This window comes from Saccopteryx bilineata, chromosome 5 (assembly GCF_036850765.1).
Source record: "Saccopteryx bilineata isolate mSacBil1 chromosome 5, mSacBil1_pri_phased_curated, whole genome shotgun sequence".
NCBI classification, from domain to species: Eukaryota; Metazoa; Chordata; class Mammalia; order Chiroptera; family Emballonuridae; genus Saccopteryx; species Saccopteryx bilineata.
Window position 1 is genome coordinate 18,500,105 of NC_089494.1, and position 17,927 is coordinate 18,518,031.

At 49.6% G+C, this 17,927-nt stretch overlaps 1 protein-coding gene and 1 pseudogene across 2 annotated transcripts; both read right to left on the minus strand.

Annotated features, from left to right (window-relative positions):
• Positions 1 to 1,433: 1,433 nt before the first annotated feature.
• Positions 1,434 to 4,330, minus strand: LOC136306431 (ubiquitin carboxyl-terminal hydrolase 47-like; annotated as a pseudogene).
• A 5,082-nt stretch (positions 4,331 to 9,412) lies between these two features.
• CATIP (ciliogenesis associated TTC17 interacting protein) lies at positions 9,413 to 17,674 on the minus strand. Of its 2 annotated transcripts, none has more exons than XM_066280268.1 (10): positions 17,640 to 17,674; positions 17,378 to 17,470; positions 16,860 to 17,060; positions 16,534 to 16,589; positions 14,982 to 15,068; positions 14,630 to 14,797; positions 11,358 to 11,482; positions 10,436 to 10,512; positions 10,051 to 10,139; positions 9,413 to 9,841 (listed from the first exon to the last, which is right to left on the minus strand). In XM_066280268.1, the coding sequence occupies exons 1-10, from the start codon at positions 17,662 to 17,664 to the stop codon at positions 9,617 to 9,619; spliced, it is 1,146 nt and encodes a 381-aa protein (XP_066136365.1). In that variant the 5' UTR covers positions 17,665 to 17,674; the 3' UTR covers positions 9,413 to 9,616. The 2 variants fall into 2 exon arrangements, with proteins under 2 accessions (XP_066136365.1, XP_066136364.1); XM_066280267.1 differs by having other exon boundaries at positions 14,630 to 14,812.
• Positions 17,675 to 17,927: the final 253 nt, after the last annotated feature.

Consider the following 17,927-nt stretch of genomic DNA (forward strand, 5'->3'; position numbering starts at 1 on the left):
TACTTCTCAGGCCTTCAGACTCAGGCTGGAATGATATATGCCACTGGCTTTCCTGGGTCTCCAGTTTACATGGATCTCGGGGTATCTCAGCCTCCATACTCGCGTGAGCCAATTCCCTATGTATGTATATATGTATGTATGTATGTATGTATGTTCTGTTTCTTTGAAGAACCATGACTAAAACAAGTCCCTTCTTCTTTGTGTCTTTTATGGGGCCTTACTTTTATTTTTCATGGCCACTGCAAAGCTTTTATTACTAAGCTGTCAGCATCCTGTTTGAGGCTAGTTTTACTAGTGGTTATGGCACATTTGTCAGCAAAAAAGACGTTTACTCAATAATCTCCTTTCCCCTTTTTCAGTAGCAGGTTTTACTTTTTGTTTTTAATGTTTTGCATATCCTGTTTCACTTTACAGTACATTTGATTATAGTGCACATAATTTCAAAACAGAACAGTGGCCCCCTGGGCACTGAGCTTCTGATCGATGAAAGGAAGTCCGGTCAGTGCTGGTGTCACGGGGTTTCCCTCAGCCCTGTCCAGCCATAATGGCACTGCATAGCACCAGTGAACAGTCTTTTTTTTTTTTTTTTTTTTTTGTATTTTTGTATTTTTCTGAAGCTGGAAACGGGGAGAGACAGTCAGACAGACTCCCGCATGCGCCCGACCGGGATCCACCCGGCACGCCCACCAGGGGCGACGCTCTGCCCACCAGGGGGCGATGCTCTGCCCACCAGGGGGCGATGCTCTGCCCCTCCTGGGCGTCGCTCTGCCCGACCAGAGCCACTCTAGCGCCTGGGGCAGCGGCCAAGGAGCCATCCCTAGCGCTCGGGCCATCTTTGCTCCAATGGAGCCTCGGCTGCGGGAGGGGAAGAGAGAGACAGAGAGGAAGGAGGGGGGGGAGAGTGGAGAAGCAAATGGGCGCGTCTCCTATGTGCCCTGGCCGGGAATCGAACCCGGGTCCCCCGCACACCAGGCTGACGCTGTACCGCTGAGCCAACCGGCCAGGACCCAGTGAACAGTCTAAATAAAACCACCACCACCCCCCACCACCCCCAGGGAAAATACTACACTAGCAGAGTCAGTCTTGAGTCAGATCTTTATTTGGTGATCCATACAGATATCTTCTGGAGTCAACTGCCTTCATTTTTTTTTTTTTTTTTTTTTTTTAGTGAGAGAGAGAGAAAAAGAGAGAGAGAGAGACAGGTAGATAGGAAGGGAAAGAGATGTGAAGCATCAATTCTTCATTTCAGCACCTTAGTTGTTCATTGATTGCTTTCTCATATATGTCTTGACTGGGGGGCTCTAGCTGAGCTGGTGACCCCTTGCTCAAGCCAGCGACTTTGGGTTTCAAGCCAGCGACCTTTGGGCTCAAGCCAGCGACCATGGGGTCATGTCTATGATCCCCTGCTCAAACCAGCGTCCCCCCCCCCACGCTTAAGCTGGTGAGCCCGAGCTCAAGCCAGTGACCTTGGGGTTTTGAACTTGGGTCCTCAGCATCCTAGGCCAATGCTCTACCCACTGCACCACCACCTGGTCAGGCCTGCCTTCTTTTTTCATCAGTTCATTTCTTTTCTCATCTGTCAACTCCATTAATTCTTCTCTTTTATCCTTAAAAAATATGACTGCTCCATCATCACAGAGCTAAAGAGGCCAGACATTCAGGGTAGAAACTTTAGGATTCCAGTCCAAATCCTGATGAATATCAAGCACAGAAATATCTCAGGGAAAACTCCCTCTACCCTTGGAAAATTCAGTATCTTCCAAAGGAATTCCACTGATTTCACAAAGCCTCTCTCGCAATTCATCAACCTTCTCGCTTTCCAACACAACCTCTGAAGGCCCCTCCGTCCTGACCAGACCGCAAGCTGTGACGCGGATTGCATCGTCTCCACCCCATCAGGAACTTCAGGGAAAACCGCTCGGTTGCTGGAAATAGTACTATCTTCTTCATAAACATGGCAATCTGGCCCTGGCCAGTCGGCTCAGTGGTAGAGCATCGATCTGGCTTGCAGGAATCCCGGGTTCAATTCCCAGCCAGGGCACACAGGAGAAGCGTCCATCTGCTTCTCCACCTCTCCCCCTCTCCTTCCTCTCTGTCTCTCTCTTCCCCTCCCGCAGCCGAGGCTCCATTGGAGCAAAGTTGGCCCGGGCGCTGAGGATGGCTCCTTGGCCTCTGCCCCAGGCGCTAGAGTGGCTCTGGTTGCAACAGAGCAATGCCCCAGATGGGCAGAGCATCGCCCCCTGGTGGGCATGCCGGGTGGATCCTGGTCGGGCGCATGCAGGAGTCTGTCTGACTGCCTCCCCGTTTCCAACTTCAGAAAAAACAACAACAACAACAAAAAACCCCATGGCAATCCAACAAGACAGTGCCAGGATTCTTCCATTTTTAAAATTGTTTTATTTATTTCAAAGAGAGAAGAAAGGAGAGAGAGAGGAGAAAGGGGAGGGAAGAGGGGGAGAGAGGGAGAGAGAGATTGAGCCATTTGTTTTCTACCCTGGCTGGATAGCTCAGTTGGTTAGAGCATTGTCCCAAAGCACAGAGGTTGCAGGTTCAATTCTCTGTTAGGGCACATACAGGAACAGATTGATGTTTCTCTCTCTCTCTCTCTCCATTCTCCTCTCACTAAAATCAGTAAGTAAATTAAAAAAAATTGTTGTTCCACCCATTTATGCATTCATTGGTTGAGTTTTGTATGTGCCCTGACCAGGTTTTAAACCCACAACCTTGGCATATTGGGTTGATGCTCTAACCAACTGAGCAACCGGCCAGGGCCCCTGTGTTTTTACTTAGACAAAATCTGTCAACACTGAGCTCTAAACCACATTGCTCCCTGAGGTGAGGAATTGAGTCCTCTTTAGCAAACCCAGCATCTGGCAGAAACTTGCATGGCTTTTGTTCACTGAATAGAAGCTGGTACACTTTAACTCTGGATTCTCCTTTTTTAAGTGCTTTCCCCAGTTTAATTGTAATCTTATTGTCATCTGAAAATGATGAAAGTGCCCCATTCAGACAGATGCTCTCAATCTCTTGATTGCTGGCATACACTCAAAAGACCCTGACGTGAGAGCTCAAAACTTCAACAAAGGGCTCTAAGTGCTGTTTGGAAATGGTCAGAGTAACTATGCTTTTAAATTAAATTTATTGGGGTAACACTGGTTAACATAATTATACAGGTTTTAGGTGCCCAATTCTATAACACACCTTTGTATACCGTATTGTGTTTACCTTAATTCTTTTTTTTTATTTTTTTATTTTTTTTAGATAGAGAGGCAGGGACAGAGAGACAAGAGCATCGAGCTGCTTCTGTATGTGCCCTGATGGGGGATTGAACCAGCAACCTCTGTGCTTTAGGACAGTGCTCTAACCAACTGAGCTATCTAGCTAGGGCCACTCCAATTCTTTCTTTCTTTCTTTCTTTCTTTCTTTCTTTCTTTCTTTCTTTCTTTCTTTCTTTCTTTTTTTTTAGAGACAGAGAGAGAGATAGACAGGGACAGACAGACAGGAACAGAGAGATGAGAAGCATCAATCATTAGTTTTTCGTTGCGCGTTGCGACATCTTAGTTATTCATTGATTGCTTTCTCATATGTGCCTTGACCGTGGGCTTTCAGCAGACTGAGTAACCCCTCACTTGAGCCAGTGACTTGGGCTCAAGCTGGTGAGTTTTTGCTCAAACCAGATGAGCCCACGCTCAAGCTGGCGACCTCGGGGTCTCAAACCTGGGTCTTCCACATCCCAGTCCAATGCTCTATCCACTGCGCCACCGCCTGGTCAGGCCCCCAATTCTTTTATCGGCATGCACCATTAATCATTTATCTCCTTCCTGGAATCTTCAGCTGCAGCATACAGTTCTGCTTTGAAGTATATGTACTGCATTTCCTCCCTGCTCGTGTCACTCTCCTCACATTCCCCGTCCGACCCAGAGTCTTCGTCTGCTGTCTCCCACGTCTCCTTTCCCCTCCATTTAATGCTTTAGTTATTCTACTACTCATGATGCTCCGAGTCACGTCCATTAGCCCAAGGGATCTGAGCATTATCTGCATTGCACAAAGTGTCACTGCTATGACTGGCGCTAAGAACATCACTGTTCACTGAACCTGTACTCTTGTCATTATTCACATCTGAGTCTGATCGTTCTTCAGACCGAAAATTTTCAGAAACCCGAGTCTGAATATGCTGTACAAGTTCTCTATTATCCACTGATGCTGAAGCGTCTCTCTCATTGAGAGGTGATTTGGTGTCTTCAAAGGGGCCTTACCCATAGCTAGGAACTCAGGAAATGTAATTGATTAATGACTGATCAATACCTGACACAACCTCTAACTTAACCATGATGGAGAAGTGGTTAAGAGCAGAGGATCTGGGCAGAGGATCAGAAAGCAGGCAGCAATGAGAGCTAGAGCTCCAGAAATCTGCACAGCGGTCCCCTGGGACCTGGGGCTGTTGCTGCGTAAGGAACCTGCCATGCGTGGGGTGAAAGTTCATGAAGCCCAATTCCCATAAAATGGATCAGAAACCTAAATGTAAATATAAAACTATAAAACTTTTAGAAAAAAAAGGAGGAGAAAATCTTTAGGATCTATGACTAAATGATGACTTGTTATAGAGTTGACATCAAAACCATGACCCATACAGGGAAAACCCGAGAAATTGGACTTCCATCAAAATGAAAAACTTTTGCTCTGTGAAAAAAAACCCTGTTAGCCTGACCGGTGGTGGCACAGTGGATAGAGCGTCGGACTGGGATGCCGAGGACCCAGATTCGAGACCCTGAGGTTGCCAGCTTGAACGTGGGCTCATCTGGTTTGAGCAAAAGCTCACCAACTTGGACCCAAGGTTGCTGGCTCGAACAAGGGGTTACTTGGTCTGCTGAAGGCCCATGGTCAAGGCACATATGAGAAAGCAATCAATGAACAACTAAGATGTCTCAATGCGCAATGAAAAACTAATGATTGATGCTTCTCATCTCTCTGTTCCTGTCTGTCTGTCCTTGTCTATCCCTCTCTCTGACTCTCTCTCTGTCTCTGTTAAAAAAACAAAACAAAACAAAACAAAAAACCCTGTTAGCCAAACGATGGTATATCCATACCATAAATATACTCCCGAGCCTTTACCCCAGAGAAATGAAAACTTCTGTTCACATAAAAACCTGTATATGGCCTGACTTCTGGTGGCGCAATGGGTAAAGTGTCGACCTGGAATGCTGAGGTCGCCAGTTCAAAACCCCAGGCTTGGCCCTGGCCGGTGGCTCAGCGGTAGAGCGTCGGCCTGGCGTGCAGGGGACCCGGATTCGATTCCTTGCCAGGGCACATAGGAGAAGCGCCCATTTGCTTCTCCACCCCCGCCTCCTTCCTCTCTGTCTCTCTCTTCCCCTCCCGCAGCCAAGGCTCCATTGGAGCAACGATGGCCCGGGCGCTGGGGATGGCTCCTTGGCCTCTGCCCCAGGCGCTAGAGTGGCTCTGGTCATGGCAGAGGGGCACCCCGGAGGGGCAGAGCATCGTCCCCTGGTGGGCAGAGCGTCGCCCCTGGTGGGTGTGCCGGGTGGATCCCGGTCGGGCGCATGCGGGAGTCTGTCTGACTGTTTCTCCCCGTTTCCAGCTTCAAAAAAATACAAAAAAAAAACAAAAAAAAAAACCAGGCTTGCCTGATCAAGGCGCATATGGGAGTTGATGCTTTCCGCTCCTCCCCCTTTCTCTCTCTCTGTCTTTGTCTCCTCTCTCTATAAAAATGAATAAATAAAATCTAAAAAAAAAATAAAATGAAGATAACTCTTTAAAAACAAACAAACAAAAAGAACCAAACAAACCTGTATATGAATATTTATAGCAGTTGTATTCATAATAGCCAATACTAGAAACAATCCCTATTGTTCTTGAACAGAAGAATTGTTAGACTAACTACAGTACAAACCTCAGATAATTATTCAGCAATAAAATTAACAAAAACTAGCCCTGACCGACTAGCTCAGTAGATTATAGCATTGTCCTGCTATACCAAGGGTGCGGTCTTGATGCCTGGTCAGAGCTTATGCAAAAACTCAACTAGCCCTGGCCGGTTGGTTCAGTGGTAGAGCGTCGGCCTGGTGTGCAAGAGTCTTGGGTTCGATTCCTGGCCAGGGCACACAGGAGTAGCGCCCATCTGCTTCTCCACCCCTCCCCCTCTCCTTCCTCTCTGTCTCTCTCTTCCCCTCCCGCAGCCAAGGCTCCATTGGAGCAAAGTTGGCCCGGGCGCTGAGGATGGCTCTGTGGCCTCTGCCTCAGGTGCTAGAATGGCTCTGGATGCAACAGAGCGATGCCCCAGATGGGCAGAGCATCGCCCCCTGGTGGGCATGCCTGGTGGATCTCAGTCGGGCGCATGCGGGAGTCTGTCTGACTGCCTCCCGATTTTCAGCATAAACAAGTGGGACAACAAATTGATGTTTCTCTCTCTTTCTCCCTCCCCTTTTTCTCTCTAAAATCAATCAGTAAATAAAAATTTAAAAAAATTTAAATAAAAGGAACAGCCTGACTGGGCGGTGGCGCAGTGGATAGAGCGTTGGACTGGGATGCGGAAAACCCAGGTTCGAGACCTCGAGGTCACCAGCTTGAGCGCCGGCTCATCTGGTTTGAGCAAAAGCTCACCAGCTTGAGCCCAAGGTCACTGGCTCAAACAAGGGGTTACTCGGTCTGCTGAAGGCCCATGGTCAAGGCACATATGAGAAAGCAATCAATGAACAACTAAGGTGTTGCAACGCACAACGAAAAACTAATGATTGATGCTTCTCATCTCTCCGTTCCAGTCTGTCTGTCCTTGTCTATCCCTCTCTCTCTGTCTCTGTAAAAAAAAAAAGAAAAAAAGAAAAGAAAAGAAAAGAAAGGAACAGAAACTATTGACTCATACAGTGAACTTGGATGAATTGCTAGAAAATCATGCTGAGTGAAATAAGTCAATTTCAGAAGGTTATATATCCCATTCTTCCATGTTTATAACATTTTTGCAATGACAACATTTTGGAAATGAAGGTCAGATTAGTGGTTGCCAGCAGGTGGAGATGGGTGAGATGAGGGTTAGAGGGGGAGGTGAGTGTGATTATAAAAGTGTAACTGTAGTGTTGCAACTGTTCAGTATCTTGACGGTGGTGGTCTCTCTTTTTATGTCTCTCTTTCTCTCTCTCTTCCCCCCTGCAGCCATGGCTTGATGAGAGTGAGGCCTCAGGAACTGAGAATGGCTCCAAGGCCTCCGCCTGAGGTGCTAAGAAGAACTGGTTTGCTGAGCAATGGAGCACACCCCAGATGGGCAGAGCATTGCCCCCCAGTGGGTTGCTGGGTGGGTCCTGGTCAGGGTGTATATGGGAGTTTATCTCTCTGCCTCTCCTCCTTTCACTGAATAAAAAAATAAAAAAATAAAAAAAAACAAAAGTTATACATGTAGAATTTAGCAATATATTAAAACAAACAAATAAAAGCCTTGATATCTATGCAACAATTACACTTCTCAGAATGTATCCTTGAGAAAATAATTATTGACATATTTAACTACAAGGACGTTCAATGCAGCACTGTGTATAATAGCAAAAACAATAAAAATTAAAAGGCTCCCCAAAATGCTGGGTAGTGACAGGGAAATATTTTCAAAATATACTGTTAAGCGAAAGAGACCATTAGAGCACATGAAAAAGTTACAAAACATGGGAGATTGGGGTGGGAACTAGGGAAATTCTAGCTTTATCTGTATGTTACCTAATGCTTGAAACTTTTCAAGGATGCAATTAAATATTACCAGTAACTGAATATCAACTACTGTAAAATTTCTTTTTTTTTTTTGGTAAAATGAAATCCCTTGGAGCTGTAAAGAAGAGAGTAAACATTCTATATAGAAGTGTTCAACAGAACCTGACCTGTGGTGGTACAGTGGACAGAACACCAATCTGGAACACTGAGGTCTAGTTTAACCCTGGTCTTGTGGGTCAAGACACATATGACAAACAATCAATGAACTACTAAAGTGAAGCAACTATGAGTTGATACTTCTTATTCTTCCCCCATTCTCTCTATTCTCTCTGTAAAATAGATATATAAAGTCTTTATTTAAAAAGTGTTTGAGCCTGACCAGGCGGTGGCGCAGTGGATAGAGCGTCGGACTGGGATGCGGAGAACCCAGGTTCGAGACCCCGAGGTTGCCAGCTTGAGTACAGGCTCATCTGGTTTGAGCAAACTCACCAGCTTGGACCCAAGGTCGCTGGCTCGAGCAAGGGGTTACTCGGTCTGCTGAAGGCCAGCGGTCAAGGCACATATGAGAAAACAATCAATAAACAACTAAGGTGTCACAACGAAAAACTGATGATTGCTTCTCATCTCTCTCTGTTCCTGTCTGTCTATCCCTCTCTCTCTCTCTCTGTCTCTGTAAAAAAAAAAAAAAAAAAGTGTTTGACAGTAAATGCTAAACAAACACCAGCCACCTTTATGCTAGAAAAAAAAAGTAGAGACTATTTGGCAAAACCTTAAACGCAGCCACCTCTAGGTGGAGGAATTGAGGTGAATTCGCTTTCCCCTCTTAGCTTATCACCCTTTTCTAGGTTTTCTCGAATGAACATGTATTTCTTTCAAAATAGGGGAAGGAAACAATAAAATATATTATTAAGAATTCTTTAAAACTCAAAAAATATATACATAAAAATTCTTCAAGGCTCAAGTGACAGTTCTCCATGAAGCTGGGTCATAGGCTAGCCCTTCCCCACCCACCAGCAGCCTTGTAGATACTGGTATATTATCCGCTAGAATGCCAACTTCTCCGAGTCCCTCCTCTCACAACAGCAGGTTCCACGAGTGAACTGATGGAGGGTGCTCCTCCTGCCAGCTGCCTTAGGGGAGCTGGCCTCCTGTTTGTTACTGAGAGGCAGCCAGCACTGAGCAGAAACAAACCCCGGGTAGCTCGACAGTAAGCGAGGAACCTAAGGGAGGTGATGATCACCTGTCCATCCTTTCATTTCTGGAGCTGGTGAATGGGGAGCCCGCACACGCAGTTTGTGGGCTGTGGTCTGTTAGTGAGAATGGGGAGGGAGGTGCCGCGTGAGAGCGGGCAGCGGGTGTTTGGGAGGCTCTGCAGGAGATGAGCAAGGCCACTGGTGGTCCAGGTCCCTTCTCCATCCCGCCCCCCGACGTCATCTGCTTTTTCCCCCTGGGGCGGGGACAGTTTGGCTAAGTGGTGTCCAGAATGATTCTAGGGCCAAAAAGCCCTGCCCCTGCACCCCTGCTAACCTAGTGACTAAATATGGGTTTTGGAATTTAACCTCCAAGTTTGAATCCTGCTTCCCACCCGCTAACTCTACGAGTTACTTCACCCTTCTGTGCCTCTATTTTCTAATCTGTAAAATGGGGATAATGATGAAAATAACATTTAGAGAGAAAGGATGAAACTCGCTCGATAAACGACGTTAATGGTTCCTTTTATTAGCCAAGACGCCACACTGGCCAGGGAAGGTTTCGGTTCGCACGTGCGGGAGGGCCCCGTGTATTCCCATCCAAACCGCAGTCGGGAACCACGCCTCCCGGGCCTCTTCCGCCCGCGCCCAGCCGGGAGCCCCGGCTTCCTGCCCAGGACCCGCCTGCGGGGCCCCGGCCGGCTAGCCTCACTCCCGGCCTAGCTGCACTCAGTGTCCTGCCAGCGGAAGGGGCTGGGCGGGTCCGAGGAGCGCAGGGAGGGGCTGGGCCGGCGCCGCGCCGCGAAGGAACCGAAGAACTCGGCGGCGAAGGTGACCACGTCGGCCGGCTGGCGCAGCAGCAGGAAGAGCATGAAGTCGGAGACGAGCGCTTCAGCGTCCGGGTGCTGCTGCAGATAACTGGCGTGGCTGAGACGCAGCTGCTCCTGGCGGGGACCGAGCCTGAGCCGGACCAGGGACCCCCCGCATCCCGGGAAGCCTCTCCCTACTTTGCTTCAAGGAAGACTTAGGGACGCCGGGGCTTCCCAGCGCCCTGGGGGGTGTATTGCAACCAGGCACGGAGAGAGATGTGTAATGGGATTTATGCGGAGGGTGGGGAGATGGGGACCCCCGGCTGGCTGCAGCCTCTCCTCACCTTTCGTTCCAGGAACCTTGAGTAGAGCTCCATGTCATCCTCCCACGCCAGGGGCTCCTTCTTAAGTACTGGAGGAGGCTCAATCTCATCTGGGTGCAGAGGGAAGAAGGCTGTGTATCCTAGAACCTTCCTCGTATACACAGGAGTGCCCAAGAACACCCACATTGCAGGCTCAGGTTAAACTCCAGGGTTCTGCCCACAGGGACAGAGTTGCTGGAAGTGGTTCCCTGCAAAATGATCCTCCCCTAATTGCCTTGGGGTCAGGGGATGGAAGGCAGCGCTCCGTTAGAACCCATAGCACACTCAGTCCAGCCCCTGCGCTGTGGACAGCCCGGGTTTTCCCACCACCACCCCTCACTCTCCCATCAGCTGAGGCTTCGCTCACCCTCTTCCCTCAAGATGGGCATCTTGGTGATGACGCAGCAGCCAGGAGAGCCCACCTGGACTCTCTTGGCCAGGTGCCTGCAGTGCAACAGACGAGAGGTGTGCATCTTCCTAGACCAGCCCACTTCCTTGAGCGGCAGACGATCTGGGCGCTTCCCTTTACTGCTGCCCTCCCACTTATCTTTGAGTCCCCAGGCCAGGCGCATTTCTCATTCCCCAGATAACGGCCCCTGCTTTGCAAACTGGGCACTGTTCCTGCCCTTGGAGGTGCACGCTCCATGGGGTTCCATGACTATGCCAGGCTAGACTGAGACTTTTAGAGTTGTAAGAAAACAAAAAATCATGAGACTCCTGATATGTGACATGCAAAATAGAAACAACACACTAAGTTAATGAATTAAGGAAAGCCAAGGATGTTCTAATTACTGTTTTTTGAGTAAGTGATTAAGTCAATACCTCTTCGGAAATTTCAAGAAACAAATTCTCCCCTTCCCCAATTTTCTCATGGTTTGGTATTTGTACTTTGCTGATGACAGCTTGGCATTGTGCCAGAATGCCCCTCCCAGTATTTTATCAGGTGTTGAGTTATTCAAACCTTAGTGCTTTTCATGTTACACCCCACACCCCAGTGACAGCTGAGTTAGTTATGCCTTAGGTCCTGTGGCATTGGCGTGAACGTCCTCAGCCATTGAGGGTTCTTTGGTGAGGTTTGCCGGACACCCCCAGGATCAGGAGAATAAGTGAATAAATGCAGAAAAAATGAATGATGTGGTTAAAGCAGGGGCACTGAGAGCTCAACAGCAACTCTTTGTGGTGGTGTCTCCAGAAACAGTCAGTAGTCTTCCTTCTCCGTGTGGCCCTCCACGGCTGAGCACCCAGGCTGTGCTCAACACTGCCCCCTGACCCCGCCATCAGGAGCTCACCCATCGGGCAGCAGGTAGAACTGGCAGGACATGGGGACGCACTCATCCGAGTGTATAGTCTGCTCCACGATGAACACCTCTGACTCCTGGTGGTCCACCTGCATGACCTGGAAGCCCAGGGCTTGCTGGCAGCAGCCAGCATGGAAGGAGGGAGGTGAGGTGGATGCCACTAGGGTCTCCTCCCAAATTTCTCCCAGGCCCTTTTCTCTACCTTCCAGCTTCATTCCTTGTTCATCAGTGACAAACAACTCTTGACTGTCCAGACACTCAGGCACCACAAGATTTGAGTTGTGCCCCCAAAGTTAAATTGGGGGTTCCATCATAGCCAGTTCCAGCCTGCTCCTGCCCCAACCCCTCCCCTCCCCTTCCCTCTCAGTGAACAAGTTGCTTCTTGTTGGCAGATTATGCCACAAGGATGAGGATCAACCAATTAGGTGTGAGCGCGCCTGACCAGGCAGTGGCCCAATGGATAGAGCATCGGACTGGGATGCGGAAGACCCAGGTTCGAGACCCCAAGGTCACCAGCTTGAGCGTGGGCTCACCTGGTTCGAACAAAGATTCACCAGCTTGGACCCAAGGTCGCTGGCTCAAGCAAGGGGTTACCCGGTCTGCTGAAGGCCCATGGTCAAGGCACATATGAGAAAGCAATCAATGAACAACTAAGGTGTTGCAATGCGCAACAAAAAACTAATGATTGATGCTTCTCATCTCTCCATTCCTGTCTGTCTGTCCTTGTCTATCCTTCACTCTGACTTTCTGTCTCTGTAAAAATAAATAAATAAAAAAAATAAAAAAATTAGGTGTGAGCGCGTGCGTACGTGTGCGTGTGTGTTGGGGGGGTGGGGGGTGAAGGGGTGCTGTGTGGGGGCAGAGGGTAGTGAGGTTCTGGGGGGGACTAGATAGAGATTTGGGGCCCCCTTAGACACTTGCAGCTGCAAGCAGGATGCCCTGTTAGAACTAGAACTAAAACCCCTGTTGTGGGCCTGGCCAGGTAGCTCAGCTGGTAAGAGCATCGTCCCGATATGCAAGGTTGTTGCAGGTCGATCAAGAATCAACCAATGGGCCTGACCTGTGGTTGATAAAGCGTCAACCTGGAAACACTGAGGTTGCCGGTTCAAAACCCTGGCTTGCCTGGTCAAGGCACATATGGGAGTTGATGCTTCCTGCTCCTCCCCCCCCCCTAAAATAAATAAATAAATAAAAGTAAAAAAAAAAAAAAGAATCAACCAATGGCCTGACCTGTGGTGGCGCAGTGGATAAAGCATCGACCTGGAAATGCTGAGATCCCCGGTTTGAAACCCTGGGCTTGCCTGGTCAAGGCACATATGAGAGTTGATGCTTCCAGCTCCTCCCCCCTTCTCTCTCTCTGTCTCTCTCTCCTCTCTCTCTCTGTCTCCCTCTCTCTCTCCTCTCTAAAAATGAATAAATAAAATAAAAAAAAAACAAATTAAAGAATCAACCAATGGCCTGACCAGGCGGTGGCGCAGTGGATAGAGTATCGGACTGGGATGCGGAGGACCCAGGTTCGAGACCCCGAGGTTGCCAGCTTGAGCACAGGCTCATCTGGCTTGAGCAAAGTTCACCAGCTTGGACCCCAGGTCGCTGGCTCGAGCAAGGGGTTACTCGGTCTGCTGAAGGCCCGCAGTCAAGGCACATATGAGAACTCAATCAATGAACAACTAAGGTGTCGCAACAAAAAACTGATGATTGATGCTTATCTCTCTCTGTTCCTATCTGTCTGTCCCTATCTATTCCTCTCTCTGATTCTCTCTCTGTCCCTGTAAAAAAAAAAAAGGTAAAAAAAAAGAATCAACCAATGAATTCATGAATAAGTGGAACAACAAATTGAATCGATGTTTCTATCTCTCTCTCTTTCTCTATCTTCTCCCTTCTTTTCTATCTCTAAAATCAATTAATAAAAATAAAAAATAAAAAATCCCTTTTATGGCTGTGGCCATGGGGAGAAAAGTGCTAATGTAAAACACGTGTTTCCAAGAAAATGACACAATAGCATGTGCCTGATTGTGTCAAACACATTGCTATTTGTTGGTGGTGATAAAAAACACTAGAATGTCATTTACGAAGTTGATGAAATCAGCCCCAAAGTATGTGTTCAGAGGCACGGCTTTAAGATCACACAATGCAGGGAGTTCTAGATAGGTAAACTATGAAATTATAGCCAAAATAAAAGGGGAAAATATTTAAGTATACTAGGAAATATTGTATTTCCTGATGTTAAAAAATGTCTTTAAAAACAGCCCTCTACTGCCTGACCAGACGGTGGTGCAGTGGATGGAGCATCAGACTGGGATGCAGAGGACCCAGGTTTAAGACCCCGAGGTCGCCAGCGTAAGCATGGGCTCACCAGCTTGGACCTAAGGTCGCTGGCTCCAGCAAGGGGTTACTCAGTCTGCTGAAGGCCCAAGGCCAAGGCACATATGAAAAAGCAATCAATGAACAACTAAGGTGTCACAATGAAAGACTAATGATTGATGCTTCTCATCTCTCTGCATTCCTGTCTGTTTGTCTCTATCTATCCCTCTCTCTGACTCTCTGTCTCTGTAAAAAAACAAACAAAAAACAGCCTTCTAACTGCCTACTCTAGGTGGTGGTGCAGTGGATAGAGTGTCAGCCTGGGATGCTGAAGACCCAGGTTTGAAACCCCAAGGTTACCAGCTTGAGCGTGGGGTTGCTGGCTTGATGGTGGGGTCATGTCTATGATACAGGGTAGCTGGCTTGAAAGCAAGGTTGCTCGCTGAAACCCAAGGTTGCTGGCTTGAGCAAGGGGTCACTGGCTCGGCTGGAGCCCCGGTCAAGGCACATATGAGAAAGCAATCAAAGAACAACAAAGGTGCCACAACTATGAGTTGATGCTTCTTCTCTTTCTTCTTTCCTGTCTGTCTGTCCCTGTCTGTGTTTCTCTATCGTTCTCTCAAAAAAAAAAAAAGAAAAAAAAACAACCCCCACCCCCCAAAACCAGCCTTCTACACTGTTTATTTTTCCAGGACTGACTTTTGTGCAAGAAAGTATTGCTTCTCTCCAGTGCTCACCTTTTGGTCCCTCTTGCTCACTCCACCTGCCCCACACTTGACTCTCTCTGACAGATGTGCTCTTACTTTCTCCTGCCTTTGGAAGCCCTAACCCGTCGCCCTGGTTTTATCCCCATCCCACCCCTCTTCCGTGCCACAGTTATCTCTTCTCCCACCTCAGCCTTCTCCTGCCCCTTCTAGTTTGCCCCCAGGCCAAGCCCCTCGCCCATGGAGGTCTCTCACATAAGTGGAATAGCAGAGTTTGCCATCCGTGTCTAAGGCCAGGAAGCGGGCATTACTGGGCACCATCTTCCTCCAGGCCATCACCCTCAGCAACAGCAGGTTGGCAGCCTCGGAGATGAAGCCCGCAGTTGAGTGCCAGGGGAAAAATGTCACTTCGGTCCTCACATCCTGTTCAAGACAAATCTGGGTTGGGAACAGGGAGCCAGAAAGGGACAGGGAAAGTGGGGAGGCCAGGGGTTGGCCATGTGGTCCTCGCTGAGCCCCCACTCCAGGCTCCTGGCCTGACACGATCTGGCCCCGGTTCCTGGTTTCAAGAGGCTGTGGAGTGCGGCTCCCACACGGCTCCCCTCACCTCACCCTCCTTGATACTTCTGGTCATGGCCAGCTGATCCTCCTGCTTCAGCAAACTCGTCTTCCGTTCCATGGGGAGGATGTGGAACTGAGGGCCGGAGCACAGAGGGGAGACTCAGGGACTCACCGGACTGTAGAAGAATGGGACCTCCCAGAGGTGACCTTGTCCTTCTTTATAAATGAGAAAATTAAGGGGAGATGTGTGTGTGTGTGTGTGTGTGTGTGTGTGTGTGTGTGTGTGTGACAGAGAGAGAGAAAAGCGGGCAGATAGGGACAGACAGGAAGAGAGAGAAATGAGAAACATCAATTCTTTGTTGCAGCACCTTAGTTGCTCATTGACTGCTTTCTCATATGTGCCTTGACCAGGGGTGTCAGTGACCCCTTGCTCAAGCCAGTGACCTTGCGCTCAAGCTAGCAACCTTGGGCTTCAAGCCAAAGACGTTTGGGCTCAAGCCAGCGACCATAGGGTCATGTCTGTGATCCCACGCTCAAACCAGTGACCCTGCACTCAAGCTGGTGAGCCCGTACTCAAGCCGGCGACCTTGGGGTTTCGAACCTGGGTCCTCTGCATCCTAGTCTGACGCTCTATCCACTGTACCACCGTCTGGTCAGGCAGGGGTGATTTTTTTTTTTTTATTAAGTGAGAGGGAGGAGGCAGAGACACAGACTCCCGCATGAGCCCCGACCAGGATCCACCTGGCAAGCCCCCTATGGGGCAATGCTCTGCCCATCTGGGGCCGATGCTCCGTTCCTTGGCAACCGAGCTATTTTAGCACCTGAGGCGAAGCCATGGTGCCATCATCATTGACCGGGGCCAATTTGCTAGAATGAGCCATGGCTGTGGGAATAGCGGGGGTGGGGGTGTGTGTGGAGAAGTAGATGGTCACTTATCCTGTGTGCCCTGACTGGAAATCAAACTTGGGACTTCCATACACAGGGCCGATGCTCTACCACTGAGCCAATGGGCCAGGGCCAGGGGGAGATTTGGATGAAAAACCTTCCATATGTAGGAAAGCCCACGAACAGAAGTCATATTATAGTGCAGTATAAAATTAAAAGCCAAATGCACTTCACATACAGGGTTTAAAAGATGGGAATGGTTTCTATGGGAAGGTTCTTAGGCAAAAGTGATTTCCAGTGTGTAAACAGGTCATGTGCCAGAAGTTAGTTAGGTGGCTGGGGCTGGTTGTGAGGGGCACAGAGCAGGAGAGTTTGGAGGCAAGGTGGTGACAGGCCCTTGGGAAAGGCCAGACTCTGGGCACATGAGTCAGCCCACGTGGCCCTAGAAGATGCTGGACTCTCAGACTGGAGGGGGTCGGGGAAGGCCTGGACCCAGAGTTTACGTATTAGGACACGGTCATCAGAAGTAACCTGAGCTGCCCCAGTACCCTGGATGGATTGTTTTCCAAGTTTTTGTGGTAGGTATTGCAGGGTAACTGTGAAAGAGTTAGGGTGATACTCTCTTGAGACCCCTCCCTTCCTCCCTCTCTTTCTCCCGGGCCTCTATTTTCTCACCCTGGATTGGGGTCAGTGTTGGGGGGCCCAGGAGGTACCTTGATGAACTCCTGACTATGTTGTTCCATGATCTCCAAGTTCCACGAAAGGTAGCCTGTGGTGAAAGGCAGGAAGCGGCACCATTGCAGGGGGGGCGGGTGGTGGCTCAGGCTGGAAGCCTCAGGTATAGAGTGGTCACAGGAAAAAAAGCTCGAGTCGGTGGCTGTGATTGACCTCCTGTCACCAGAACCTCCCACACACCCTCTGTGTCTCATTCTGGCCCTAAAGTCAGATCTAAGGGTTGGTCCTCAGTAAGGTCCTGGGAATGGAGGAGGGGAGGTGGAGGAAGGATGGGGTGACGGGCAGTAGACAGCAGGAGCTCTACCCAGGAGAGAGTTTCCGCAGAGCATTTTGTCCATGAAGCCTCGGCTGAAGGCGTGCACGAGTGGACAGGACGACATGGCACCCATATCATCTTCGTGTTTCCCTTTCTGCACCTCGATGGTCAGCTCTCCCTGGGGCTCCCCTGTGCTCGAGACCATGGCCAGGGTCTCGGAGAAGAACAGCATCTGCAGCTCCTCCTGCCCTGGAGGTGAGGGACCCCATGGGGACAGATAAAGCCCTAGCTCATAGGCCTCAACTCTCTGACCCCCCTGGCCATCGGGCGTCCCACAGTCCCCATCCACGCCCTCCCTCTTCATCCATGTTCCCCAGGCAGCCCCTGCCTCCCCTCCACTGGCCTCTACAGCAGCCAGCAGGGATGACACACCCCAGCCACCCCCATGTCCCTGGGGGCTTCCCCTGAAGAATATTAGCCCTTTCTGAGTCCCAGGAGAGTCATGTTTGGGACAGATGTGGCCATGCCCCCCCCCCCCCACACACACACACACTGCCCAGGCTCACTGAGGGAGCTGAGGAAGTCAATGGCTTCAGCATTGGCCTCTGGGGGTGGCAGACTCTCTGGGGCTGAGGCCTGCTGGTCCTTGGCTTGGGGGTCTATGGGTGGAAAAAAGGCTGAGCTGGTAGACCCCCGGAGAAAGAAGACCCCCAGAGAAGGACGGGGTGGGCTGTGGTCCCGAGAGCAGAAGCCTCCAAGGCCACCTCAGGGCAGACTGTGAGGGAAGGAGGGCCCTCCCCTCTCCGGCCCCAGCAGCCCGCTTCCCACCTTTGGATTGAACTTTAGAAGACATGCTGCCTGCTGCCTGCAAATGGTCTGTATTCCGCTGTCTCCATGGCAACTGGGTGCTAGTTACCACCTCTTAAAGGGCCATCAACCCACTTCACTAAATACCCAGACCTTAGAGTAACTAGTAGGAACTGCATGTGGGTTCTGAGATTCAGCCCAAGCCTGACATATTGTCCAGCAGAGGGAGCATGTGACATTCTTAAGAGGAATGGGAATGACCTGGATTATTAGAATGACTTTAGACATTGTGGCCCTGAGTCCGAAATG